General features: G+C 48.3%; 1 protein-coding gene across 1 annotated transcript; it reads right to left on the bottom strand.

Moving 5' to 3' along the window:
• Window positions 1–564: 564 nt before the first annotated feature.
• On the bottom strand, window positions 565–17,425 carry Amer1 (APC membrane recruitment protein 1). The gene is made up of 2 exons (XM_046440442.2): window positions 17,247–17,425; window positions 565–4,380 (listed from the first exon to the last, which is right to left on the bottom strand). The coding sequence occupies exon 2, from the start codon at window positions 4,280–4,282 to the stop codon at window positions 872–874; it is 3,411 nt and encodes a 1,136-aa protein (XP_046296398.1). The 5' UTR covers window positions 4,283–4,380; window positions 17,247–17,425; the 3' UTR covers window positions 565–871.
• Between the last annotated feature and the right edge of the window lie 46 nt (window positions 17,426–17,471).

The following is a 17,471-nucleotide window of genomic DNA, read 5'->3' as shown; positions in this document are numbered from 1 at the left end:
TCACAGGCTCAAGAGAAGAAAAAAAAAACTGCTATTATTCCAGAGCTCAAGACTCTATGGCAGTGTCCATGAAAGAACTTTGCTTTGTCCTCTGCTCACATGTGGGAAAATTAGTCAGCCTATTACAGGTTTTAGTGTTTTTCTTCAAATTATGGCAGGCCAAGTTAAAAGGCCACCATGTGATCATGATGCCAAAGTCCACAGCAATATGCAGTGAGACATATGCTACTTGATCCTCTCTAAGGACAGCTAGCTGGGACAAATAGCTTATAGTCATTTGATGTAATGGTGGCAGCTATGCCAAGGCTGAAAGGAAATGGGGTAGGGAGGATCTGTACCATAACTTCACATTGCTATCAGCAAATAAGCCCTCCCCAATCCCTGTCTCTGCATGAGAAGCAGTACAGACTTGGCTACTCATCAGTGGCTCATTAATTACTAGGGGGAGAGAATAGGGGGATGCTAAGGGTATAGCCTGCATTGAGGATGCATCATTCATTCATATATATATATATATATATATATATATATATATATATATATATATATATAAATAATCACAAACTTGGCAACTGGAATAGGCACAAAATTATAGCATCCCAAAAATCTGTGTGGGTCACAAGAAGGAACCCCAAAAGCAGAAACTGGAGCACAGAAAGAAGCAGCAGCCTCCCTGGGCAGATGTACTTGAGCTGAATGTGGCCATAGATGGCAGAGAAGGAAGGGGGAAAAATGGTGAAACTCAGGGAGTTTTCCTTGGCCAAAAGGATTTTCAAGTTAAACAGCAACCCCCACCCCCACCCTTCTGCCCAACCCCTGATCCCCATTCACATGCTCAGGCCCCATGCCCCTACTCCAGAAATGATGATGACTACTTGGCTAAATTTCCATTCACGGCAGTGGATGAACAGCTGGTGGGTAAAGAGGCACCTTGCTTGGACCTCTCCTTTGACAGATCAAGGCTAGAAGCTCCGTAGTGACTGGGCTGAGGCTGGGAGGGCTCAGGTCGAGCCCTAGGAAGCTGAGGAATGCCATGGGTGATGCCCACAGGCTTGGTCTGGGGCAGAGAGCTGGGAATGAAACCTCCAGAATTGGAGGAGCAACTGGGCTCATCAGCAGGCAGCAGCACATCTCGAGGCCTGGCCCTCACACTGTGGGGGTCTTGTGGCTGGAGATTATAGCAAGGGCCCATGGGCAGAGGTAAGTGTGAAGGCCGAGCTAGCTGAGGCCCAGGTTCCCCGGGTGCTCTTGGCTCTGGTTCTGGCCCTAGCCCTGATGACATTGAAATGGCCACAGGAGGTATACAACAGGTTGCCTGCCCATATGGAGACTGGCTGGAAGACCCATCCAACTGGCTGGGGCTCATCCAGGCAGGGCCTGGTCCCACTGGTAGAGGACAGGGAGCCCAGGCAGGCCAGTCATAGGCCCCTGGGGGTTCAGTATAGAGGGACAAGGGACTGTCTCGGCCCCATTCTCCTTCTTCATCCTCTTCGTCTTCATCTGAATCTTCCTGCTGGGCCTGAAGCTCATCAGATTCCAGGTAGCCCTGGGCCAAATGAGAATTGGAGAGCTCCAGTTCCAAGGTCTCTGCAGTGTCAAGGGAGCGGCTCCTCCTGTTGAGTGCTATGGCAGCAGGTGGAGGGCGAGGGTGCATCCCAGGTAGTCCCAAGTATCGAGGGAGGCTGCTTACACCCCAGGGCAGACCTTGGTAGAATCTGCTTCGGTAGTTGTTGAAGGCATGCTTGTGGTAGTAGCCCAGTTCGAAAGCTTCCAAGGAGGCTGCAAGGTCTTCATCATTGTGGAACTCAGGATTCTCTTCACACTTGCCTTCCCCTTCTCGTTCTACATCAGCGATGTCGAAGGTCACCATGGGGGGCAGCTCAGGGAGGTTTTGAGTGAAGGACGAGTCAGAGTCAGAGCTGCAGGACATACTGGAGAAAAGGTTTCCATTGCTGGTGAACTCTACCAGAGCCTGCGAGAAGCTTACAGTGGCGTTTCCTTCCTTCTCAACCTCTTCTTCCTCTGGCTCCTCAGGAGGTGAGTAAGTAGGGTAGGCCCTCCTTGGAGATCCTCCAAAATTTGCTTCTTTCATATCTGGTTCAAACATGGCATCACTCTGGAAGAGCTGCATTAGACAAGTACTTTGATCTTTCTTAGAACAGGTTCCCTCAAAACGCTTCTCCAGAGGACGGAAATCCCTCCAGTCTGGCTCACTGCTTGCAGTGGTAGGGAAAGCTGAGGTGGTTCCCCGGTGGGAATTTTGAGAGGTTCCTGATGCCCCTGCTACCAGACCCATCACTGATGGGCCTAAAGGCCTCATCTGATACTCCAAGATGGGCTTCTCCTGCCGAGCCTTGGTCTCTCGCACCTGAGCCTCTCTAACACGTACCTCTCGGGCCTGAGCTTCTCGGGTTCTGGCTTCCCTGACATGAGCTTCCCGACTGTGGGCCTCTTGGACATAGGCCTCCCTGGCATGAGGCTCTCTGGTATAGGATTCCCTGGTATGAGCCTCCCTTGCATGAGCCTCTCGAGCACGTGCCTCCCGGGCCTCAAGCTGCTCCCGACGAAGTTCCCAATACAACAACTGCTTCTGGATGGTCACTAGCCGTTCTTCTTCTGTCTCCATTGCCCCAGGTGGCCGGGGGGAAGAAAAGGGCTCAAAGTTCAAGAAGGGGTCAAATATCTCAGTGCTGCGACCATGGAGGTCATAAAGACAGTCATCTGCAGGTGGGGAGTTTTCAAGACTGTCATCTGGCTCATAGAATTCATATAGTGCATCTCCACTATAGCTGTCTCTGGGGAGGCAATCCCTGCGGATAAGCCCTAGGGCCTCACCTGAATCATCCTCAAATCCAGGAGTGGTGGAGTCATAATAACCTTCATCACTATTGGGGGCAGACTCTTGCTGGTCACTCTGAGGAGTCAAAAGTTCCCCAGGGCCTAGGCCAGGATAAGACCGAACTGGGTCAAGGAGCACATAGCCCTGGTGGCCTGGAGATGTAGTGGGATGGTAGCTTAGGTTCAGATTAGGCCTTGGGTACATTTGGGCACTTGCCCACAGATATTCTAAGTCATCTTCTTCCTCTTCCTTGACCTCCTCTTCTTCCTCCTCTAATTCCACCTCCTCATCCTCCTCCTCTTCCTCATCATCATCATCTGGCAAGGCCATCTCCTCCCCACCTCCTTGGTAAGTCACCAGGCAGGAACTTCGTTTGGTACCATCTCGGTTGGCCCTCTGGCCCCCAGAGGCCATGCTATCTGTCATACTATCCATGTCCTGTTCTGCTATAATATCACCACAACCTGTCAGTGAGTCAAAGCTTTTCAGGGATGTAACATCTCCAAACAAGAGGCTCAGCTGATCTCCCACAGGGCCATTGGGTGGATTTACTTCTCCTGCCACCATCTTCTCCCCTGTTTCCAGGCTGTGGTGTTCATCTATGTTACTGGCTTCAGGGTCTGGCTTAGGCTGCAAGAGTACTGAGGCACAGATCCCAGTACTGGGTTTTTCTGGATTTTTACAGGCTGTATTCTCAGTATTTGGTGAAGAAGACTCTGGTGCTAGAGAAATTATTGGCCCTGGGGTATCATGAGGTTTGGCATTATCCTTTCTAGGGTGTTGGGTAGTCTCCTCAGAGAAGGGCAGAGGGGCTGAGCTTGCATATTCATGAGACATTGCTCTGCCCCGTTCAGGTTCCTTGGCTCCTGGCTCACTTTGTTCGCCCCCAGCAACCTTGCTCTTTCGGTGACGGCGGATACTACTAAAAAAGCCTTTTAGGCCTTTCTTTGGCTTGGGCACAGAGGGAACCCTCTCAGCCCCTGTTTTTTCAATGGTTCCAGTCACAGGGGTCTTCTGTCTGGAGCCTGTCTCCAAAGCCCCATGGGCACTCTGGGAGCTGGGAACTTGGCAGGGTGACTCAGGCAAAGGTAAGGAGATGCCAGTTCCTTCACTGACAATGTCTTCAGGGTCACGGTCTGCTTCACTCAGGCCATCATGGGTCTTGCTCTTGCTTAGACCCTTCTTGGAGCTGCTTTTCCCAAAACCTTTGTTTCGTCCCCCTCCAAAGAAACTAGGCAGAGTACAGATTCCCTTCTTGCCACCAAAAAGTTTCATGGCAGTTTTCTTCAGCCTACCTGGGCCAGATGAGGGTGGCTCTGAGGTTGGCCCTTCTGTTGCTTCAGCTGCCTTGTTCTTGGCTCCTTTCTCTGCTTCCTGGTCCTGGATATCTCCAGAGGATGCTGCTCTCTTGGTCTGAGCAGCTTCATCCTTCCGGGTCTCCATGGTGATGTGGACAATTCAGGTATGTTTAGCTGGAAATGCAGTCTTAGGCTTCCAGGTGCTGTTATAACATCATCAGTCTGGAAGCATCACAGTGGGATCTGGAAGAAATGAGAGACAAAGAGAGAGAGAGAGAGAGACTGGTGAGCAAGCACCCAGGCTGGTTTTGTTTTCACAGGTGTCTATAGTCTCAGGCTTGAATGGAACCAGAAAGAAAGGGAAAATGTGGGGAAAACGTTAATCCACTCCATATGCTTGGTTGACTGGGCCAGCCCCCTCATGGGCCCCAAGGAAGTGAAACCCTATACTGAGCAACAGGCAGTTGTCACCAGGTACCCCCTTATTAGTCCACTCCCTTCAGACCTTAAACTCAGGGGAGCACTGAAGAAGGAGATCTGCAGATGTGTGCAAGGCCCAGAAGTGCTATAGGCTTAGGGAGAATACTGATTTGGCTCTAACAGCACAAAATTTTGGAAACACATCTAGCATAACAGTTCACTGAGTCCTCACTGGGTTTTACTGGATCTAGGCCACAATCTTACATTAGCCTAGGCTCTCATGGACATTTTGCCTGGAGTTAGGAAGAAAAGCAGACCAACAATTTCACCTCCTATCCATGTGCTCTGTAAATTGCCCCAGAACCATGCTCAGACCTTCAGACCCCTGAAAAGGAGCTTCACAGACTGGCAGATCAGGGCTGCAACACAGGACCCACTAAGATGATGTGATGGGCCCAGGAAAGGCACTCTCTGGGCTACCCCCCTCATATACATTATGTGAGGGGTGGACCTAGGCCAGACACTCTATTAGCTGTCCTGCTGGGAAGAGATTTTATTATTGCCCTCTGACAACTGGAACCCAGATTCCACTTGAGAACCAAGAGGCAGATGGTCTCCTCCTCTCATTATTTTTGACCAACCCTAACTCCCTATCTAGGAAGGGAACTCCTTGAATGCACAGCATTATATGATTCCTGCTCCTGGCCTAAGAGATAGACTCTCAACAGTTTTTTAAGCAAGTAAACCTGATACAAGCCACCCTTCTGGTCCAGGCTCCAAAACCTCAAAAAACCCAAGTACCAATAGAAGGGGAATACAAAGGGTTAGGGATGACACACCCCAACACACCTCACCATCCCCTGACTCCATACTAGGTATGGTGTATTTCAGTGACTATAGCCATTTGACTGCTGGATCAGTAATCAGCCTGCAAATATGCAATGATCCCCTCCCTGGAAAATCCCTTGCCAGTGTAACCCCTCTCTGTAGGGAGCCACCAGCAGACAGGGGGATCCAGGGTGAGAGAAGCAGAGGCAGAAACGCTGCTGGGAGTGAGAGAGCAAGAGAAAAACAGACCACTAAAGTCCTGGGAGCAGCTGGCCAGCACACTAGCCCTGTGATTGGTTGCTACAGTAATACGGCACATACTCACCTGCAGTGGTAAATTGTGGACCAGCACTGGAGAAGAGAAGATGGCAACAATACTCTAGCCTCTGGCCTCATTAGAACTCCTAGAATCTTAGGTCCTATCTTCCAAACATTAATTTTGTGCATGGTGCTGTAGTTGGCTTGACACTAGAATCATTAGTTTGAGCAAAGCTTCCATAAAGAGCACTTCACAGAAATTAATATCAAAATTGGAGGAATAAAATGGCTGGTTATCCAGAAAAAGAGGAAAACAAACAAAAAACAAAACCCATCTGATTCCCTTTCTGAAGAGATCCACATTGCCATTTGCTTAGGTTATTACGGTTTTGTCTATGCAAGATTGCTTGACATCACACTGTTCCAAATGGGTCCTCAACCAACAGCCTCATAATAGACAATGTTTCCAACCCCCAGACACAAACCATCATATAAACACACACAATCACCTAGAGTTCTCCACTCTAGGGATTAACAGGAATATGGGACCTATCATCAATTTGAATCCCCCATTTTCCATAGCATATATGTTTTTATTTCAGCCCTAAAATTACTGGAGATGGTGGTGGCAGCAAAGGAGTTGTTTGTGAAATTGTATTCCCTTCTGTGGACTTAGTGAAACAAATAATTCTTGAGCATTCAGTAAGTGACTGGCACTGAGCCCAGTGCTACAGAACAGACCAAAAAGAGGGATCCCTACCTCTTGCTTTTTGGGATTGCCTAGACCAACAGGGAGAGAATCCTATATGTAAGAATCTGAAGACATAAAATGATGCAGGTCTTAAAGAATGACTCTTGTTACTTTTTTTTTAAAACTTTTTGAGACAGGTACAGAACAGTAGAATTTATTCAGAACTTATCTGCAGTTGAAACTATTCCTACAATTTAGGCTTAGAACTAAAAATGAGATTATCTTATCTTGTAAAACCTTTTTTTCATATTTTATTGGTATTTTTTGTACATATTGGTGGAATTTGTTAGACATTTGTACATGCACATAATATAACAATATAATTTACTCAATATCATTCTCCAGCATTTCCTTTCCCTCCCTTACTCACTCCCCTTTGTCCCTTTCCTCTACTCATCTCCCCGCCATGTACATCCACCCTCCACCCTTCTTTTCCTTTTTCCTCTCCACATATGGGAAAAAAAATTATAGGACCCTTTGTAACAGTGGTGTACTTTATGCTTTGAATATAGCCCTTGCTGCTCTGCCACTGAGGCTTATTTTTAAAATGAACACATTTCTTTTTCTTCCTCTCTCCCTTCCCCTTCCTAATCTCAGGGAAACAGGATTACCTTTCTTCCCCATACAAGACACACACCCTTGAGCACACACCCACCACAAGAGCAAAGTTACTTCAAGGATGACCAGTAGATCTAAGAAATGGCTCTCTCCCAAATTAACAGGAGAATTACAATTACTGACACAAAATACATGGAATGTAGCCTTTGAATCACCTCTTCAAAAACCACTTGTTTTCCCTAATGGGCAGAATCACAGCCTCTGGGACAATAGTCCCATGTTTCTCCTTTCTAGCTAGCAAAGCAATAAAACTTCTTTTTCCTTGTTCTCAAAAACCATATATTTGTTATCAGATTGGCATCAGGGACAAAGACCAAGCTGTCCGTAACACCCTGACCTTCTGAGTTTGGCTTATTTTGCTTAATATAATGTTCTCAAGTTCCATCCATTTCCTACAAATGACATAATTTCATTTTTCTTTATTAGCTCTTGTTAGTTCTTAAGGTGGGCAGCAGGATTCTCATTTCTATACCTTGTTAATATACCCATAGATAAATATGAAAAGCAGAAAGATACTCCCTGGGCTCAGAAAAGCTGCCTTGAGGAGGAAGCATTCAGTCTTAGCTTTGACAGGCTGGAGGGAGTGGACATGACAATGAACGAGTGGAAGGTGTAGGTCAGACTAATAAGTGTGGTTGGGCCTCAAGGAAGACTCAAGGGCCAAGTGAAAAAAATTATGGGCCTAGATATCCTTGTGAATCAAAAGCTGACTTGTCCTACCAGGTTTGAGGCTGGAGTTCCTGGGAACAGAGCAAACTGAATCATAAAGAGGACTGCTTTCCAGAACCTTGATGCTCTAGCTGGAGGACAGTCCCTTTGGGCCTTTGCTGACCTTTGACCTTATGCTCACATGCTCCCTAGGGGTAGAAGCTAGCTCTCTAAGGTCCCCCCCCACCCCCAGTTTGTTTGATTTTGTACCAGAGATAGAACCTAGGGGCACTTAACCACTGAATTACATCCTCAGTCTTTTTTATTTTGAGCCAGGGTCTTGCTAAATTACTGAGGCTGGCTTTGAACTTGTGATCCTCCTGCTGTACCCTCCTGATTCACTGGTACTACAGGCACACACCACCACCCTGGATTTGCCACGCCCTTTACATTGTTCCCTTCTCTGTCAGAGGCAACTCAGTGTTGTGAAGGAGCCATGCCACAGGGCTAGAGCTCAAACCTCCAAACCATGCCAGTCTCCCATCTGTGAGGGGACTCTGAATAGGCCAAGGCAGCTCATTGAGCGTCAGGTATCTGTAAGATCAAAATAACTCCTCTACCTATGTCCTTACCTCCCAGATCCAACTGAAGTAGTGTAAGGATCAGAGGCCATGCTGGGCAACAAAAGACACTTTGTAAACTATAAAGTGTAAATGAGAAATATTAGCATTACTGTTATTATCATACCCTTCCAAGTCAGAACCTATTTCCTAGTCGCGAGACCATGTATATAAGGTTGTTCAAATGGGAAATCCATTTGCTGAGATGAAGAATCTGCTGCCTTGGATTATGCTGAGGCAGACCTGACTGTAAGGGCATTTTAAATATTTGTGTGGGGTCCTCCGTTAAGAGCAGTGTTTAAAGCCCGTGTGTGTGTGTGTATGTGTGGTGGGGTGCATGAACTAGGGAGGGATGCAGATGTTTCTGGGATGTATATTCTCTGCCCCTAGTTCAGGGCCTCCTCCCAACCAGGCCCAGGTTCACCTTTGTTGGCAAGAACCAGGCTTATAACTGTGCCATCTCTTACCATCTTTCTCTTGCATTGTCCCTTCCAGAGCCATGATACCTTCCATACTACACACACACTCTCTCTTTGCCAGGGTCCCACAGGTCACTGGGAAGGAAGGTAACAGGGGCTGGGCTGGGCTTGGCTTGGCTTGGCTTGCCTAGCCCTGCCTAACTACCTCTGCCCCAGGCTTCTTTGCTAACCCACCAGGTCTCAAAGCTGTCCCTCCTCAATGGGCTATGCTGCCTTGGCTTAGGACCACAAGCATTTACTAGGAGAGGTGGCACAGAAAGCAAAAGGGACAGACTATGTAGCTTGCATAGGCTGGGGCTGCCTTTCCTCAGTGTTCCTGCCAAGAAAATGTCCCTGCCAAATGCAGGGCCCCTCAACCCGCAGGCTTCTCAATCAGTGTGGCTAAGTTTCAGGTGGACTGGTAAGTAAAGGAAACTCTTCCAAGTACTCTGTGGTTCCTGATAGTCTTCACTTGCTGCAGTTGCTGCTATCATGGCAGGAAATTAGCTATAGTTAAAAATGGTAGGGTCACCTCAGCTCTCAGGGCCAGCTGCAGGTCATTTTGGGACAAGTGAAAGGTCAGCTACTAGGACAGAACTTCTCCCCTCAACTCAAAATATAGGCAGGAGACCAGCCACAAACCTGCCCCGGAGATACTTTTGGACAGGAGGAAACAGCTGCAGCTTGAGCCTTGCACATTCTACTCCCAACCCTGCTTCCTGGAGCTAACTTAGCCAACATTGGGAAGGTTGAGTTCAGAGAATAAAATGTATATGGATTTATACAGTAGCTCCAGAGGCATGGCCTTGACCAGCTTCAGTTTCCCAGGCATGTTTCAAGAAGTCTTCCTGGAAACAGACCCACTGTGGACCTATCCTGGTCTTCTGTATATTGGAGGAGGGATGGTAAAAAAGAAAGATGAGAATGGGAAGTCTTCTCCTTCCAGAGAGTACCCAGTTCTGCTGTAATCAGTTCTGCCTAGCTAGGGGAAATCTAGCAAGTTATTTCACATATTTATACCTCAGGTTTCTCAACTGTAAAACAAGGCTGTTGAGAGTGTCAACGTATTAAGGCTATGTAAGCAGCAAAACTCAAATGAAGTACCAAATAAAATGCATTACATAGCAGAAGCTCAAAAGTTCATAGTAACTTTAATTAATATTTTATTCCAACTATAGTTGAACAATTTCTAGCAGTAAAGTCATCCCAGAATTGAGTAGGGTGCATCCAGGGCTCTATGGATAAGTCCCCAACCCCCTTGGTTCTCAGGTCCCCAAAAGTGAGGGTGATTATACAGTCATCCTACAGGGGGCTTTACTTGCTCATTTAACCAGGTTTAATATTCAAGGACCCTTAAAAGTCAGCTACTGGCTAATAGCTCTGGATCACCTGGGAATTTCAATTAGTCAGGTTCTCTAGCTCAGGCCAGAAGGTTCAAAATTTTAAACTTGGCTTAGAGTACCAACATCAAAGAAAATGCAAATCATCAGATCTCCTTCACCTATTTATGGTACCTATAAGTTTACAAAGCACTCCCTACCTGCCCATTTGTCCTTCCCAGTAACGCATTAATCAAGCCTGGTGGCGAATGGTAAGTCCCTGTCACAGAGAAAGAAACTGTATAAGCTTAGGAAAAGACTTGTCAAAGGTCATACAGTGGGATATGACAGAGCCACACTAGCTCTCAGACTTCTTCAGTCCCAATTTCATGCCACTCTGCTGCACTATGCAATCACCCAATTAAAGCAGGAAGACTGAGCTACCAGGACTTTCAAGGTTTTCCTCACTCCTGCAAGAGCAATCATCTCTCCTTTTTATCCTACCCTGTTACAACCCCAGAGCTGAGCCTCCTATGCAGCATTTCCAGTTCTCACTGGCTGCTGCTATTTTGGCCCCTCCCAGCACATTCCAGACAGCCTGCCGACTTCATGTAGGGGCCACCAACCCAGCCTCAACAGCATTGCTGCTATCACTATAACACCCAAACTGTGGAGCATGTCCCTCTGCTCCCTACTTTCTTGGGAAATAAGTTTGAAGGATCCCCAAAAAGTTCAAACAGAAATCTGCCACCTTGAACAAAGATGAAGAATTTGAGCTATTTGAAGAGAATGACCTCTAAGATGATCTGGAATTTGAAATCCCATAGCAAAGGCCTTTTCTCAAAAGTTTGTTCAAGGCCTAAGTCAATGGCTGCCTGGCTTGGTACTCTTTGGTGGAGCTGGAAAGGCTTCTGACAAAGCCCTTCTAAGCTACCCCTGCAACCAACCCCTTCTATAATTTGCAGCCTTCCTGCTGAGGGCACCTCATCTCCAAGGGACACCTCATCAACTCCAGATGCAGTGCAAACCCCAAAACCTGGTTTTCTCCCTGCCTATTCCCCACCAGCCCCTTGACAGATTTGCTCAATTCATTCTGGCAGGCCTCAGTCTCATTCATCTCTCTCAAATGGACCTTCCTTCTTCTTACAGTCACTACATCTAGCACACAACAAGATCTCAAATGATGCTGGTTCAGCTTAATCTAATTCAGCTAGTTTGCCAGTCTGAAACTAGAATGCCATCTCACCTCTTCTAGGCTGTGTGGTTTGGGAAAGTGACCTAACATCTCTGAAACTCAAGTGCCTTATCTATAAAATGAAGAAAATGCTACCTACCATGCAGGATCCTGGGAAGGATTAGAGATGATCACTGTAAAAGCAAACTGGTCACTAGGCACAATAAAGAGCCCTTGTGATGGGGCTTCTTCCAGTCATCTTCTCCTCTCCAGCTCCTTAGCTGCCATCCCACATCCTCTAAAGATGACACAAGCCTCTTAGCTGAGCTCCCTCTAGTCCCTCCCTGCGGCAACGCAGAAATCCCTCCCCCTACCTCACCCCTCCCAAGTCATCCATCCTGCACACCCTTGCCAGATTCATTTCCTTACAATCCTGATTTCAGTGCAGCACTCCTCTACTTACCAAATTATTCCGCAGTGCCTACAGGATCAGGGCCAAACCCTTTTGTCTGACCTTCAAGGCTTGCTTTCCCTACATGCCCCTTGCAGTTCTCTCAGCTTCACATTGCTGCCTCCTGGCCTCAGCCCTCAATATACAGGGGCTTCTCTCCAGTCTGTGAGTGTGGTTACACAAACACAGCTTCTCCCTAGACATGGCCTTACTTATCTTTTTTTTTCCTTCCTTTTTTCCAGTGCTAGGGATGGAACCCAGGGCCTTCCTCATGCTAGTAAAGTGCTCTGCCACTGAGCTACACCTCTAGTCCTGGTGATTCTTCTGGATGCCCCAGCTTTCTCTTAAGGCTGCTGAGGTCCACTCCCTACCCAGCGCACCTTGAATGACAGTACCTTTCTCTGGTTCCCAAGTTTCCTTAGAGAATATATCTGAGGTGGGTAGCCTGTCTGTATAGGCTTCCACTAAGTCAGTAACAGCCCAGCGAACGTGAGATCAGAGTCAAGCTCCACCATTCCCCACCAACTATCTAAAATGAAGAATAAGAAAGAAGGGCTGTGGTTATGCTCAGTGGTAGAGCACTTGCCTAGCATGTATGAGGCACTGGGTTCGATTCTCAGCACCAAATATAAATAAATAAAGCCCATTGGCAACTAAAAAAATTTTTAAAAAGAATAAGAAAGGAGATAACTTCAGGAAAAAAGATAAGACAGGAAGGCCTGAGAGGAGCAGCTGGGGTAAGCAAACAATGGAGACCCCTGAGTTTCCTATGTAGCCATTTCCCTCTACTCACCATACCCTGTGTAGAGGTCAAGTGAGAAAACTGAGGCTTAGGAAGGGATAAGGAGAATGTGCTTTGAGGAAGAAGTCTTGAAATGGGGGGAGGAGGGGACTACATGCTTTGGACTTACATGTATTCTTAGGAAAATCTTTTCTGTGTTCAACACCAATTGGAGCAGAGGATCCAATTGTCCCTGGTTGCCCTCAAAGGCTGGAAGAGATGCTGGTACTGTGCCCAATTTTCTAGTGGATGCTGAATCAGGAGGCATAATGGGGGCCACTAGGTTGACGCTGGGGGTCCTAGGACTTGCTAGGAGGCTTGGGCACTTAGCTGGTTGGATTTAGTCCACTACTACAGGCAGGTTCATTGTGGCCTCATTCCTCATACTAGTCCCAACATTTTACTCTTTCAAAATGCACTAGGTCTGGCCTGTAAATATTTCCAATATATCTAGAAAAAGGGAGGTCTGGAACTGGCCTGGCTCAGCCCTTTCTTTAAAAAGACTTAGCCCCCAGAAGAGAGGGCTGAGCAGATGGGAGTGAGGGTTAAAGGGTGTTGGCTAGAGAAAGGGGGGTTAGTATCTGCTTGGAAAAGCAGCAGGGGTTTAAATACCTGTGGGAGATGAAAGCAAAGAGGACCCTGGGACAAGAAATGTAGATCAAAGGGTCACAAAGGCCCTAGCAGCATTAGCATGCCTGCCTCTGGCCCTACTAACCCCCCTAGGGCCATTTTCTCCATGGTCCTTAATTCCCAAAGTGGAAACGGGGGAGCAATGCACCTTAACTCAGCTGGCATCTGCACCTCTGCAGTGGTTCTGGTTTCCCTGCCTGGGTTGCTGGAGATACACTAATACATGCACAGGAGATGAAAAACTGCAATTATTTAATTCAGAACAGAAGTTGGGGGTGGAGTTTAGGCTTAATGCCTGTGAAATCTCCAACGGATTGTTATGTAGAAGAGGAATGGTAGCTGACTGAACTCAACTCCACCCCTAACACACACACACACACACACACACACATGAAAGTCTTAACTATACCATGAGAGGCTCAGATTAGCTTTGAAAAAGAACTTCCTGGTAGTAATATGAGTGATCCAGGAATGAGTGACACAGGAAGGCTTAAAATATTTCCTCTGGGGGCTTAACCTTTATCATTTAGTTTATCTTCCTAGACAGGATTTCAAGCAGGAAAATTGATGGAATAACACTGGACATCTCCCCTTCTATCCTCAGGTTAAATCAGTTAAATATCAGGTAATATCAGTTAAAAATCAGTTAAATGAGGGTACTGGAAACCTCTTTGTTTCTACAAGCCAGGCTTGCTGTTATTTCTCACTCCATTATTCCCTGGACCAATGGAGCAGAGCTATTCCCCTCATACACACTTTTACGAGAATGTGAATGTAACAGTTCTTGAGGAATTTTTAACACCTCTACTATACTAGGAGGGAATCATTAAGCTGCCAACTTCTTCCAACTATCTTCCCTCCTTCTGAAAATTTCAGCTCCCAATATATTGCAACTAAGACCAAGACTCAAAAGAGACATGAAAAGGGCGATGGGCTCACCTACAGGCAGCCACCAAGTTAAATCAGCATGCTTTCACTGGGGAGGGGGGGAGTTGAGAGGAGGGAGGTAGTTAATGAGATCTGCATTAAGTGGAGGTCCCTGGAGACTGTGACACAGTATAAAAGGCTGTAACACAGGAGACAGTAGCCTCTCCCTAAATAGCTATATGACTTTAAGAAAGCCCCTGTTGTTTTCCAGACTCAGGATTTCCATTTGCAAGCAGAAGGGTCTTAACTGGTGCTCCCAAAGGTTTGTCTAGATGAGAAGAAGGGGTTCAGCAGAGTCCTAGAAGACACTTCTCAACCCCTACCACATTAGTATTTAGGCTCCATGTTCTCGCCGTCCCTACCTTGCCCCATCAAGGCAAAAGATAGGCCGAAATAGTGAAACTTCCCTCTGAAGACAATCTGCCTGCAACTCGAAGACCAAAAGTGGCCTCTAAATGACTTCCAGCAGGTTTCCAATCCCTTTCTAAGACACCTTTCTAAAACCCTTTCAACAATTCTGTTTTTATCATGGCATATTTATACACAAAAATACCAACCCATCCCCCAATTCCCCACTCTTCAAAGCCTCCTTCCCCCAAAAGGATTACATTGCCATTCCACAGTCAGGCATTTGGAAACACCCACCACTGGGCCCCATTCTCTTCTCTACCTTTGAGACATACTATTTCAACCAGAATAAGCTCAATCACCTTACTCATACTGCCTGCCAGTCACCCCCTCCCATTCCTAATTTTGCTGGCCTTTTGCCTACCAAACCCCTCTACTTTCTGGCAGCTTCCCAGTATGATCCCCCTGTACATACAGATCTTTCATCTCTCTCTATGGCAGTTTGCCTCCAGGCTTATGAATCAGCAACCAAAGGTATGCAGTCTGGATTCTGAGCAGTCCAGTCTCCGAGATGAGATTGTTGTTGAGGGGATATATCATAATATATTTCCTCTTGCAGTTACAATTCGCTCCCCTTCTCCACCCTAATTGGACATACTCAGTAAATGTCTGAGCCTCGAGTATTATTACTCTAGTCATTTTCATATGGATCAGAACTAGCACAAGTTGGAAAGGTAAAGATCTTCTCAAAAGCTCTACAAAGGCAGTGAGTCCTTCCAAAGCATTCATTAACTGCTCTGTACTCCTAGGCACTGAGAGGGTTGTGGCTTAGATCCAGGTTTCATTTACTCTGCTGAGGGGTTCTGAGAAAATCCAGACATCTGGTATATCAGGGAGACAAAGCAGAAGCAGGAGAATTTAATTATAGTCAGCCTCCTATTATAATTTAAGCTCAAAACTGAACAAGAGACCCAGGCATCCCTGGAAGAATTCTGAGAAAGAAGAGGTCATTATTGGTTGGAAGAAGCAGGCAGGAAAGGCACCAAAGAAGGTAGGCTGAAAACTGGGGCCTAAGAGGGATGAGGATTTGGAGAGGTGTGTAGGGTGAGTGGGTTTTGGTATTAAGGAAGAGAATTATACAGAGCAGATACATTAGGTGGCTGTTGGACTGAGGCAAAGGCCTTAGGCAGGAGAAGCCTACCTTCAAGTACAGGTTTACGGCTGGGGCCTGGACAGTATAGGAGGTGACTGTTGTGTAGTATCTGCAGTTCTAGCTGGGATCAAAAAGGTCCCAAACTAGCCTTCCCCTAGGTAAGGGATTCTTTAGGTCTCATTGCCTCACCTCAAAGAGCCCTGCAGCTCATAGAGCTTTCCACTCTTATAGGTTGATCAAAGGTCTGAGAAGAGCCTGCCAAGCCTTTTGGTCATTCTCTCCCTCCTGTTCCTCAGGAAAGCCAAGAGAGCCTATTGCCAGAGGTAGAAGATGTTGCAGTGGGTGGGGCCCAAAGAGGGGAGCTACACCGCGGGAGGGGGGCTCTGCTGGAATCCCAGAGGGTGAGGCAGGGAGTTCAACAGTGCAGTGCCCTCTGCCCTGCCCATGCCTCTGCTGCTGCGGTAGGCTGGGAGAGCTGCAGAGGAAGGTGTTTGTATGCTGGACAAGGCTAGCCTTGACCACGAGGCCCACTCCAAGGCGAGCCTGGACAGATGGAGGGCGACTCTTAGGGGCTAATCCAGCTGCTGCCTGGGGCCCCAGGCTGTGGTGAGCCTGGAGGGATTGGCCCTTCACTGCCAGGGAACCCAGGCGAAGTCTGATGTTTGGGTGGTCATCAATGTCAGAGGTGCCTGCAGCAGACAATGACAGCGGCCCAGCGGCCTGGGTATTTTAAGTAACTGCGAAGTTGTAGGGTTTGGCTGCCTCGCTAGCTCTCTCACACACATACTGTTTGTTCCTTACTACAATAACTGCCCTCTCGGTCTCTGGTTCTGAAATCCCCCCACAACATAGTGCCTATCGCAGTTATAAAATGGGAGGCTGCAGAGAAAAGCGCGGCTAATGCCCTCCAAGGGGAAAAGAGGCGAGGCGAGGGGGGAGACAAAGCGGCCTTGCAGCTCTAACCCAAGGACTAGCTTTTGCTGCTGCTCTAACCCAAGGACCTGCAAGAGCCAGGCTGCTGGCCCGCCTGCCAGCGGGGGCGGGCGCCAGATGTGTCTGGAGGCCCAGGAGGAGGGGGTGCGGCTGGTTGAGGCTGCAGGACCAAGGTTCAAGAGGGAAGTCAGCAGCTCACAGGCCCAATTGCGCTCCCCTGGGGAGGGCACAGGCAGTGTGAATCTCCCAATTCACGCCAAAGCCAGTCTCTACTGGGCCAAGCTAGAGCTTCTACTTAGTCTGCAGAGAGAAGGGAGAGGCAGGAGATGCGCAGCAGAGGGGAGGGGCCGCAGCAGGGCCGCGGGGGTGAGCAGTACCCGTGTAGCACAGCTGTTCCAGCAAATGTGCTACAACAAAGCTGTGTAACTCCCGGCCTACGAATGCACTGCTTGGGGTTCTGGCTGGTGGCGCCCCACCCGGGACCGCGCGGCAGCACGTGCAGGCCCATCCCCGCCTCCCTCGAGAGCCCAGAGGCATTGCACAGTCTAGCCTGCCCGCCTGCCCGCCCTTTCCACCATACCCCTAGCCACGGTCGCCCGCGCCCTGAAGACTCGCGGCCGCTTAGCTCCCCACTGGACAGTTCGCAAAGCGGGTTCCGAGGGAAAGCGTTGAATGGCCCGGACTCCAACCGGCCCAATCTTTAGTGCCCTCCTCCAGGCGACCAGAGCGGAGCACGCGGGAATGTACCCGACCGCCGGCAGGCGGAGGCTCCTGGCTGCGCGCAAAGCTTACCCGGCCGGGTCCTGCTCCCAGCCCGGTTATTGTCTGCCGCGCCGCTCTGGCCCGGGCCAGAGTCTCAGCTGTTGCGGCTGAGAGCGCCGCCACTGCTACTCCTGCTGCCGCCACCGTCGCCGTCGCCGCGGCTCCAGTCACCTCCGGCACAGACTCTCCTTCCCCAGGCTCTGGGCAGCTCCCCCATTCCCCCTCCTCACCCCACCCCCGACTCCACGACCACAG

This window comes from Marmota monax, unplaced genomic scaffold (genome assembly GCF_021218885.2).
Source record: "Marmota monax isolate L192 unplaced genomic scaffold, Marmota_monax_Labrador192_F-V1.1 WCK01_AAM20220418_F8-fsc00134, whole genome shotgun sequence".
Lineage (NCBI taxonomy): Eukaryota > Metazoa > Chordata > Mammalia > Rodentia > Sciuridae > Marmota > Marmota monax.
This window is presented reverse-complemented; position numbering and strand designations above follow the sequence as displayed.